Raw genomic sequence first — 12265 nt, 5'->3', positions numbered from 1 at the left:
TTTGCAGGATGTGAATCACATATACTTGACTATGGCAATGAAGAAGGCGATTCGTGTTGCGGCGTTAGACTTTCTGCGACCTTGGGAGCCCATCATTGTAGTTTGTTCCAATAGTTTGATGGTTAGCACGGTTACCATTATCCAAAATATAGCAGTTATACTCAGCGTCTAAACGCAAGCCATTAGAAATGTCACATGTGTTTTTCAATAGTTTTAGTATGTATTACGTCGCTGAAAAGTACAACATTATAATCTTGAAGTAGCAGTCAACTGCAGGCCGTGAGGGATCGCAAATACCAAATTTTTCTATTCAATCAGCAAAACTCGTAAGGTTTATACAGAACAGCACACATAATGGCAGTAATATTATTGATTGCATCTGATTATCTTCATTAGACGCCTAACTTCCAAAACTAAGACTGTGCGGTATCCACGATATGCTTATCGGATAATGCGATGTAAGCGAGACATACCCCGCTCACCAAAGATTTGATTGTATTTTTTTAAACAACCCAAATAATGTTTGCGATGGAGAGGTATAGTAACAGTGTTGCTTTGTAAGATAGCTTCTGACGCCAATGAGCAGGAGTCTTCTAGACGGCAGACAAATATTTTTTAAAGAGATCCCACTCCACATTGAAGTCGGTATTGGCGGTCGGACACTTATCATCATTCCCCTGAGATTCCGAAGCTCAACCCATAGTAATAGTTTTTCTGCAGTGCCGAAGCTTTTATCGTTTGTCTAAAAGGAGGATATTAGGAAATAAAATTCTGGTCAAATTCGACAATCGCAGGCTGCCTATTGGCAGGGCCAATCAACTATTTCAACTGGACTGAGGCTCAGTCCATACCATGCTATGTCATGGAGTGAACTGGTCACTGTAATAGAAAAAGCCATACAATCATTGCATGCCACCTGCCATGAGTTGGCACTCTAAAGGAACACTAATATTTTAGTGCAGAGATCGAAGCTCTATACCATAACAATCGATTGAATTCCACACAGCAAACTCTCGTCATCTCAGAGCAAACACTGGTCCGTTTTCACAAGGGACAATCTTTAACGAAATGTTTGAGCAACAGATGTTGCCTGTCAAATTATCAAAGTTTCTACCATCATCGTTTACAATCAATGCGAATCTACTTTTTCTGGGACTATTATGAGAGCCCCATTTTACCAAAACGTTAGATTTAGATATATTTATAAGACTATATTCGTAAATAATCAGAAGGTCTGGATGTAGTTAAACTTTCCATAGCAAATCAGTGTGGGGTCTGGGGCAGAGTTCCAGCAGAGCCGGAACCATGCCCGTTCATTGAGAGACCCTTGAAAACCGAACCCCAATTGGCAAATCACAGTTCGCGAAAAGTGTTTCCGAAAGATTTGGAAGAGAAACGGATGAGACCAGTCACCTGTGGGCTTGTTTCATTCCTGAGTGATTCCTCCCAACTGCGAACTGGCATGATATAGGTGTTGATGCTGAAGTGCAAAAGCTGCTGAGACAGATATGCAGAAGAGTGCGAATCACATGACTTTTAGCTGGAACAAGCAACAATAAGTCTGTGAGTTATACCTGCCTATTGCAGCATCTTAAGATTGCACTCGTGAGATTACGATCTGATAAGGTTGATAACCAACTATTATAAAAAAAGGTCAATGTCCATGAAGTTCACAGCCAACATGCAAATGTGCGAATGCTAATGCGAATACTAATGCAATATTAGCTACTGGAGGTGACATAGCAGCTACTAGAAACAAGTATCTGTGACTGGCAACTATTTAGATCATAACTTATTGATTAATCTACTTATCCACTTTCACACCTCTATAATAATAATATTTTATTCTTCTTTTAAACGTCAAAAATAGGGAGACTGCAGCCAGTTTGAAAATCCAATGCAGGTGACTCATGTGCAGAAACTTCCCGCCAACGCGGTCGTTACCCCTGAGATTTCTGTGTACGGTCCTCTTAATGCACATCCATGTCGACTGCCCATGTTACCTGTAATAAAAGTGCCTCCCCTTTCTACAGTTTGCTCGAAGACTGATGATATCTCATGGAAAGTCCAGAATTTCTCCACTGTTGCATAGTTGTCATTATTGTCTTCAAGTCCTTCGACGATCGCCTCAAGAGTGCATTTAAGGAACAGCAAAACATCTCGAGCGAACGTGGAATCGTCTTTAGATCCCACGTATCCCGATGTTTTGCCCTGCCAATACTGTGAGAAAAACGAGCTCTAGGATAGCCAAGACTGGACTTCTTTCGCAAGCACATGTAGCTCAAGTAAACGTGGTGAGAAGCTAGATCCTTGATCAATCTAGACTTACCGTACATGCTGCTCTGAATGATGGGAATACAAGGCGAATATATGCGAGGGGATCCATCTGATATTCCTCGAACTGTGTCTTCAATATGGTTGAATAAGTGCTGAGCGCTAGACGGATCATTGTACGGCTATCGGAACAGTTGCTCTAACTCATGGTGCCATTCGACGGGGACCATGCGCAGCTACAAAAAATGCCACAATACATTTAAAATTGTGCTACAGTCCATACGTCTGCCAGTCTGGATTGATGGATTGAGTTCCACATTGTGTATTTGAAAGATGTTTAGTATCACTGCAGTAAGATCCTCCACTTGGTTCTGCTGACGTTCTGGGAACTGAGCAATCAAGAATCCCAATATGCAAGGAAATAGTTCCGCCTGGGAACAGAGGTCCTCTAAATTTACGTAGAAGTCCCTTTTCAAAGTATCCAAAGCTGATCTTCCATGATCATGCTCTAATTCCTTCTCAGATAACCTAAGGGGGAGGCCGATGGAAGCACAGTTTGATACATTGAGGTAGCCAAACCAAGACAAGCCATTGACAAGCTTCTTCAATTCTCGCTGCCTGAGTAGTAAAGATATATTTCTAGGTGGTTCGGCTACGAACATTAAGTAATCTCTAACAGGACCAAGTTGGTAAAATGGATCATCTGATTCCGCCATATTGGGCTTTGAAATTGATGTTTAGAAAATGAACCAATATTTCTTACAGGAGATATGTATATCTATATAGATAATGTGTTAAGAAATGAGGCACCCCTGATCTGTCACATATTCCTAGGGGTTATCGGGCTATGGGTGAATTTTTGCTTCATAGGAACGACCTGGTCCCTGCAGATAGCCAATATGCATGCTGTATTAAAGATGCATCCTAGTTCCTAAGGTGTAACTGAGATTGGCAAGGATCGGAGCTATGTTAAGCGGGGGCTGGTCTGACTTGAGTTCGATTTACAGCCGTTCTCATCCGTTTCTGATCTCCCTTGCATGTATCATTTTAACCCTCTTATGGGCCAGTTTTGACGTCCTGCACTATCTGAAACTGAATCTGTTTTGATTATGCGTCCGAATTAAGTAAATCATCGTCGCCTCTTGCATAGCTATTTCAAAATCCCTGTAAAAAATATATCGCACAAATGATATATGGGATTACTTCCGAATTATATACTATACTGGTCGAGTTGATAATATTATTTATGCACAAGACACATATATTGGTTTGATGTATGTTCTCGGACGTTAGGTCTTTCTCTATAATGCCTCTGGGCCACCTTTATTTTCTTTTGATGCATCTTTACTTTCTTTTGAGGCATCTTTTGTAACGGGAACTAGAAATGGATAATGATTTCCCTTGATATCAGCCTAATTTCTTTACCCCTCCCCCTCTATAGTTCTCATTTCTCAGGACCAAAAAATTAAATCGTAACTTTCTAACAGACTACTATTTGGTGCTCCCAAGAAAATATCTCAATTGCAATTCCATTAGACTCCATCGAACTTGATTTATTATGCCCCACCTACAGTCACGTGTTGAGTTATGTGCATACTCACTATGCTATTGAAATTCCTATAGCATTAGCCTCATATATATAGACACATATCTCCATTGAGCAATGGTTCATCTTCCAAACATCAATCTCGAAAACGCAATATGAATGAACCAGATGATCCATTTTACAAATTGTATCCTGTTAGAGAGTACTTAAGGTTCGTAGCCCAGTGCCATGGAAAAGTGTTTTTGTCTGAGAGGCAGGAAGAGTTGGAATCGCTCCGTGAGGGCTTTTATCAATTTGGCTACCTCGACCGGAGACGCGATGATGTGTACTCCCTCCCCCACAGGTTATACGAATTACAAAAGGATAACGGCAGATCGGCCCTGGATACTTTAAAAAGGATTTTCTACATGAATTTAGAGTACCTCTGCCCCTATGTGGAACTATTTCCTTGCATACTCGACTTCTTGATTTCTCAGAGCCCCGACCTTCTACCATACGAAGTCGAGAATCTTTCTGGATTGATAAAAGCCATCTGTCGTAAACATAATGTGCGAGTACTTGACGACTGGCAGAAGGATGGACCATACTCTAATTTTAGAGAGATTGTGGCGTTGTTTGTAGCGGCACGTAGCCCTCCACGAATCCAACAAGAATTAGTTCAGATGTTTGAAGAGAAACACATGGGACCAATGTCTGGACCTTTCTTCAGCTTTATTAAAGAGACAATTCGGAAAGTATCAGACAGATTGCCTCGCGTATATTCGCCTTGTGTTCATATCTTTCAGGGCAGCATGTACGGTAAATCGAGATTGATCAAGGATCTAGCTTCTCATCACGTTTACTTGAGCTATATGTGCTTGGGCAGAAGAATCGGTTTTGGATATCCTAGTCCTCGTTTTAGTCACAGTATTAATAGTAGCAGTGGGCTGGGATATTTGGATTCACATGATGAAGTCGATTTCGCTGGAGATGTTTTGCTATTCCTTGTTTGCACACTTCAAGTGATCGTCGAAGGACTAGAACACAACGATGACAATTATACAACAGTGGAGAAATTCTGGACTTTCCAGGAGACATCGTCAGTCTTCGAGCAAACTATAGAGAGGAGCTTTGCACAGAAGAAACGTTCGGAAAAAGATGTATGGCAGTCCCCCTCAGCTATTACTGTTACGCAAGATAATCTGATACTCTCTCAGAAAATACGACAGCTACTACGAAGCGAATGGGCCAAATACAGCACAGCGCTGAAGAGAAACAAGGACACGAATAAAGAAAAGTACTTTGTGCTCGCCATCGATGACGCTGGCGTTCTGAATATGAAATATGATCAAAGTTTAATGAGCTTCTCTTATTTTCAAATGTTCAAAAAAGTGGCACATTGCCTTGTGGCTGAAGATCTATGGGGTGGGTTTGCCATAGTCCTCGCGAGTACCTCAGCTCTTCGTGATTATGATGTTTCTTTCAGTGATTCAGTTTTAATGGACGTTGAGACCTGGTGCGACCTAGACACCTTCGATTTGCACGTACGATGGGGTGAAAAACCGCTTACCTTAGACTTCAGTGACATTGGAACCTTGAGATTCTATGCCAAGTTTGGTAGACCCATGTGGAAGCAGTACGTTGACCGTGGGCAAGAGAGCGAACTTTTAGCAGACGCCAGTGCTAAGCTCAGGGGAAGATACACTGAATGGCTATCAAAGCATCACACGCTTCTCGTGATATACGCTCCGGTCATGAATCTCGATTTTCGTACAGCGGAAAGCTTGGTAGGATCTCGAATGGCCACAGTCCTAAGTGTGTCTGATCAACGTGATGTTCTCAAGGTAGGATATCCTAGTGAACCTATTCTGGTCATGGCAGCCCATAAAATCTTGGAAGGCGAAAACGACCTTGATCTTATTTCACACCTGCTTAGCGACAAGGTCCTGTCTCCTGCGAATGCTAGTGAATTTATCGCGAGATGGATGTTGCTGGATGTTCTGAAAACTGCAGGTTTGCGCGATGGCTTACAGAGCAATTACTGTCGTGTTCGTGATCTTTTCAATGGCCTCAATGAAAAGTATCACGTCACCTGTAGCTCTGGCCACCCAAATGAACATCACTTACTTAATGAGAGAATACATCTCAACCATTGGATGACTCTTGACTCTGAGTGTACTATGCAGATGTTGGCGCTCGGATTCTTGAGAGGCTGTGGATTTTGCTTTGAAAGAAGAGACAGAGATTTCGATCTCGTCATCCCCATATATTTGGAAAGCAGACAGATTGACCTTACAAACATCAGACTCTTTGAAGGGGACGAGGATAGTCAATGGGGGTTAGCAGAGTTAAGTTTAGTATCTCAAGCATTCAGCGTTCTTCTCATTCACGTCAGTAAGAACGAAAATTCACGTAGCGGTCATTACGCCTCCATTCATGATAGGATGGCCGAAGCAACGCAGATGATCTTTGGTCGATACAAGCCAATTATTAGTTTGCATATGAAATTAAGAGCAGGACCACCTACCAGTTTCGATCAGAAACCCAGGTATAATGAGAATTGGGCAAATGTCTTTACAAATCAAGAAGATTGGGCTGATATCCATATGCAAGAAAGAAAGGCTATGTTAGCTCAAGACTTTAATCTTGCCTATGACCTTCATGTCACAGCCCACAACAATTCAAACAGCGAATTCATTGATAGATTGCAGAATGTAGTTAGCTTGTCTGTAGAAGGTAGTGAGAGTCCTTCGAAGAATGACACGTTGCTGAGTTATGCTACGGCTGCTTCTCGTAATCAGATTGAGGTGATTGAGAAAGCTCGTCAAAGAAAGAGACAACAGCAGCAGGAACATCGAACAGAAGCTAATGATGGCCAGCAACTAGAGGCAAATGTATTGCAAGTTCGCCCTAATCTAAGGCAATTACGCCCTAGACACGGAAACCAAGTAGATAGGTCCAGATCTAGGAAGCAATGAGAGGAATCATAGGCACACGATAAGTCAGGAAGTAAAGAACCCGAAGACTGAGCGAAAACTCTTCAGCGAAAGCCACTCCAGTAAACCGTCTTAAGAGACGTCGAGGACCCTGTCTTAGGTAAATTTACAATTTAGAGTACAAATTTAGTATCCTGATCTTAGCTTTTTATTTTTTGTTTAGCACCAAATAAACTCCTTAGCTAATTATTCACAATTTTATGAGCTTTACTATCCAAATATTTGTCTTTGTTCACCCTCGTTACAAGGATCGCAAGGGAATACAATTCTCTGCCACCTCATCTAGTATGCCCAAGAAAATTTGAACTGAGTCGACTATCTTTGTAATGACTCGAGCTCTGGACCTGACATGTTCTGGCAGGCAAGTGACACGAGGCCACTAAATCCCAGATCCCAGGTCCAGGGTGGATAATATCCAAAATGTGACACTCGCGTCTGCCGCGATTTTGGAACAGAATGTGGGTGCATACTTAGTAGCCAGACAACGCCGGTCTTGACCACTAGATATCGTCAACCTTGGAACAGCAGGGTCCTGCAATTTTCAGGCTGTGAATCAGATAAATCAGACTGTGTCAATGAAGATGGCGATTCGAGTCGCGGAGTTAGAGTTCTGTAACCATTTGGACCACATCAAATAATTGATGACGGAGTTGGCGGTGAGGAACCAGAACGGATTGAAGAGCCGGAAAAAGTCGACATTTCCAATGCTCCTCTACAACTTCAAGATGTTAATGAAGACCAGGGACATGAGGCACTAGTATTAGAAGCCCCCCCTATTCGAAATCGATTACGCCCCCGGCCAGCGATCCGCGCTAAATATACTAAGTAAAAAATAATTTTGACTATTTACACATTAAACCAGCATCCTGTCAGACTACTTTCTCCTATGCAGTGACCACGAGAATGTACGTCAACGGGCTAAAAAAACTCTTGCGGAGCAGAAACTAAAGGATCAGGGACGGAGACCCAGCTACCGGCAGCTTACCGGCGATCAATCAGTGAAATAGAATAAATACATCGGATTATGCTAGGGTGTAGAAGGGTCCAGAAGTTTTTTGAGAAAATCGCGACGTAGGGCTTTAGACCTGCTGCTATCTTTACCACGGGGAATGGCGATAATAAGGGGCTCGAAAATATCAAGGAGCCGGCGTTCGTTGATGCCTGCTTCGATGGCTCGTGCGAGAAGGCCAACGATGTAGAGAAGAGCATTGACATTAATACCAGAGAGACTTTCCAGGAGAGCGTTAACTCCGCTCGCTCCACGCAAAATCAGGTAGTGGTATTCGACCGGGATGATTCCTCCGCTGATATATTTCAGCAGCAACAGGAATTGCCTGGCTACAGAGTACACACCTACATTCTGTTGCAAATCGTTGGCAGTGTCCAGAACGTGAGTGTCGAAATCTTGTCCATTATCCATCCATTCCTGAATCTGAGATTCAATGGCCTCGTCACCTGCCTGCCAAAACATGTCAGGTGCAGAGCTCAGGTGATTCCAAAGATAGTCGACGCAGTTGCAAATTTCCCTAGGCATATTCGACGAAGTGGCAGAGTCTTTGATTCCCTTACGAGCGCCTTCTGGCATACGACATAAAAGATCTAAAGAGGCTCCAAGACATGTGGGAAGGGCATTAAAGTCTACACTAACAAATATGTCTTGGGCGTCTTTGATGTGCACGACTACTACCGATTGTAAAGGCGACTTGCTATTGGTATCACTGCTTCCTGGTACTCCAAGTGTAGTAGACAATTTGACTCTCTGACTGCCACCTGCTGGTAGTGACCCTCGGTCAGGTACTACTTTTATGTTGGGATCAGAAATTATAGCTTCCCATTCAACAATTCGAGAGCCTGCTTGCTGACCTGAGAGTATGCTATTATGTGAGATAGTAGTATACACGTCCTGCTCATGAAGCACGAGACCACTGGATGTCAGCTCAAGCGGTTCAATGGAAATCACTGGTCTAGCAGCATTTTCAGCTTTGTCGAGCTTTTTCAACGTCTCAGTCACAATGTCATTACGAATATCGAAATTTACTAAGTTCACACCTATTCGTAAAGTACTCGATACAGGTTTGTGGTCTGACATGGTGTATGAGGGATACGTTTTATAGTCGATCTGGGACAATACCACGCTATCTCCAGAGTACAGGATTCGATCTGTGTATGAGGGGATACGTTCTAAGTCGTAGTCGTTCGTTCCAACAATGTATCGGTATGTAGGCGGGAATCGTATAGGGCCCTCTTTTAATCCTTGCAATAGACGGCGCGCTTTCATTTCTTGCGAAAGAGTGTCGTGAATGATGATGGTTTCAAAATCACGGGTACTGGCAAAATCCTGTACAAGGTCGGCTGGTTCGAGTGTGACACGGAAGTTGAGATCTCCCATTAACAGAACAAAATTATTGTCTTGATGATAAGATGGGGTCTTAATTGAGCGTGAAATCGAAGGGGAGTTCTGTGGAACTATTGAGTCTATCGTCTGCTTGGTCTTCACCGATACTTGTCCAGATGCTGGCTTAGAGAGCAGTATTTCTGGCGTTGACGGTCGTGAGGCCAGTGGCGAAACAGATGACGAACCACTGCCATCATTCTTAAAAACCCCAGGTCCCTGGAGTAGGTCATCGCTCAAGGACAGCTCATGAGCATCGCTATCAAAAATAACACTGTCATTGGTAGCAGACACAATGCCAGAAAGACCAAACTTGTTTGAAATCTCAGTCAGTTCCCACCGCCGTCTATCAACACTTGGAGCACCGGACCCTGCAGACAAATGACAGTTTACCAAACAAATTTTAGTTCCAGAATTGGGAATAATAGGGTCTGCCCCAATGATAAATCGGATCATAATGGCTCCCTTGTTACCCCAGACGCCAAACAAGCCAGTACCAGTAGATGCGAGCTCGATCTTAGAGATTTGTGGCGCTAGCCTGCAATGAATAAGAACTACAGTCATCAGACCCAAGAGCTGATTGTGTGCCATTTCAACATGGTCCGGCAAATATGAAAGTAATTTCTCCGTAGTGGATGCTAATGTGGTAGTATTGGCATAGAGATTCTTACCGAGGTTATCTGACTCCTGTAGTCCTATAACATATATATCAGCATCCGATCCCAATAGCTTGGCTAAATCTTGACCAGCAAGCTTTTCACCATGAACATTCCAAGTGACAGCTTTCACGACTAGCTCCTCATCCAGCAGGAACTTTTCGCGTTCTGCTATCAATTGTCTATCTCGTAAATCACTTATAGAAACACGATGCATTTCCCTAGCCAGGGCCTCGACTTCGGCCAGCGTAGACAACGATCCACGGTGATCGAACAGTTTTCTCGGATCAGAATCTCCGTTTTTCTTGTTGAAGAATTTCTTTGGCCCGGCAACTACAGACGCGTTCCGGCTCTTCGAGAGAAGTACCAACTCTGAAACTAGTGCTAGTTGGTCCCTCCACTGATAGAGGAAATAATTGGCTTTCCTGACCTGCTCACACGGTATTTCTCCAATAGCATTACCAGCTAGTTTAACAAAAATGACTTTGACTTCCCCAGACTCGCTTCGCTTAGTTTCGCTCGAGAGGTCGCTTGTCTTGTCATCAGTCATCCTATTAGCTGTGTCAGCTCCAAATTCACCACCCACTTTCTTATCGGATGGTTTGTTCTCAGTATCACGATCATCATTAACCTTCTTTTTTTCGCTTTCCGATTGGTCTACCGGGAGGCTATCGTTGGACTGCTTTGTTAATCCAGACTCTGTCATCGGCTCAAGTTCGGCCTTGTCATCAGCATATTCAGACTCAGATAGAGTAGCTCCCTCAGTCGCCTCACTGGTAGAATCTCGCTTTGACCCTTCAAAAACAATCTCAAGAATATCGCTCAACGTCATTGGCACTGGCTGAGCAGGTTGGTCTGGACGCCTTTTATCCACCAGCATGTAATATGGCGGGTCGATTCTTTTGTTAATGAAAGGATTGATCGATGCCAAAGACGGACCCTCGGGTGTATAGGGTCGTCTTGCCTTGAAGCATGTCAGAACATGAGTATCTGTATGAAGACTAATAGGTTTGGAATCATCTTCACTTTCATCTAGCCCTTCATCTCCATCCACATCCTGATCACAGTTTTCTTCATCGGGCTCAACTGGCATGTGAGGTACTTCAACAAGATCACCCACTGACTGTGGTGGTTCTTTAGTAGTTTTGCCGATCTCCTGCTTGAGTTTTTTTGATAATGGTTTATTTTCGTCAGTGTCTAAGAATTTCTTAGCAGTCCGTTCCTGTGTGGAATCGAAGTTTTCATTTTTATCCAACGGACCCGTGGTGTCCTCTTCCTTTAGGTCGTTGCTATTGTTTTCTGGTCCACTCCTGGGATCATCCTGGACATTTCGGCCAGGATTGGGCTTCTTCTTATTCTGTTTCTTGGCCATCGATCTGATCTACTCAATTTCGACCAGCCTGTTTCACCTGTCCTCTGTCCTATCCACCACGGCTCAATGGCCGTTTTAATTGTCTATAAAAGTCCAAAATATTCCTAGCTAAACGCATCCGGCAGGTGCCAGCTATTTATCTTATCGTTATCGAATATGTGGGCTGCTCCATGGTATAACCTAGCCCACATATAAACCTTAAATTTCTAATTTGCCAACCAATCGGTTGATTTTTGTCAAACTTATTCTGGATTTGTCAATCAAATAGTGCTATGATTGGAAGGATATCTAGGAGGTTTTACTTTGTCTACTGAAGAAGATAAGAAATATTTTTTCATGGGAAGTAGGACTCCTATTTGAAATAAATAGCTCCCAAAACGTAGTGTTACCCTAGACAGACAGACGTCGAAATGTTGTGGGTTCGGGCTTTACGATAATATATAGCATCTTCAGGGGTACTATTAATTCTCATTTCACATATACGACAGATCATGTTTTCAACTTTTAATTATATCTTATTTTTAGAGGAATGCTAAAATACTTCTCTGTTGGATGGAAAGCGAGCACAGACACTTTTTTTGTAAGGCCAAATCATCCATAGTAGAATAAGGAATACGATCATGCTTAGAATTCAAGTTTATTAACAGTTGGAGCTTGTATGACACAAGCACAAGGAATACTCTGACGGAGAGATACAGGAGAGATACATTCCATTTGATGGAAATGGCCACTTTTAATTAGGCCAAATTCATTTATAGTGAAGTTGGCGAAGGAATATAATTGATTTTGGAGCTCAAGCTCATCAGTTGCTGAGCGTTATGATACCAGTCAATGTTGAATTCTTACCGACTACTGACAGCTGTATAAATAAAAATCGCAGCGTATGTGGCCATAGCATCAATAAAAAAATCTAGTATCTGTCAAGGTTGAATCTGATGCTGATTTACTCGGTTTACAGAGGCTTACATACAAACTTGCACAGGTGCCTAAGGTCGCATCATATAGTGGCAATCGAAACCTACCGCATGTTGGTTGGTCGTTGTGAACAAT

The 12265-nt window shown here is 42.8% G+C and overlaps 2 protein-coding genes across 2 annotated transcripts; one reads left to right on the top strand and one right to left on the bottom strand.

The window, feature by feature from the left end:
• Positions 1-3975: 3975 nt before the first annotated feature.
• AWJ20_4284 (uncharacterized protein) lies at positions 3976-6777 on the top strand (the record flags this gene model as incomplete). Its single annotated transcript, XM_018881350.1, has 1 exon — positions 3976-6777. One exon carries the CDS (start codon positions 3976-3978, stop codon positions 6775-6777), a length of 2802 nt encoding a protein of 933 aa, XP_018733949.1.
• A 1045-nt stretch (positions 6778-7822) lies between these two features.
• Positions 7823-11215, bottom strand: INP51 (phosphoinositide 5-phosphatase INP51; the record flags this gene model as incomplete). Its single annotated transcript, XM_018881349.1, has 1 exon — positions 7823-11215. One exon carries the CDS (start codon positions 11213-11215, stop codon positions 7823-7825), a length of 3393 nt encoding a protein of 1130 aa, XP_018733948.1.
• Between the last annotated feature and the right edge of the window lie 1050 nt (positions 11216-12265).

The sequence above is a fragment of the Sugiyamaella lignohabitans genome, chromosome C (assembly GCF_001640025.1).
Source record: "Sugiyamaella lignohabitans strain CBS 10342 chromosome C, complete sequence".
In the NCBI taxonomy this organism is placed as follows: domain Eukaryota; kingdom Fungi; phylum Ascomycota; class Dipodascomycetes; order Dipodascales; family Trichomonascaceae; genus Sugiyamaella; species Sugiyamaella lignohabitans.
This window is presented reverse-complemented; position numbering and strand designations above follow the sequence as displayed.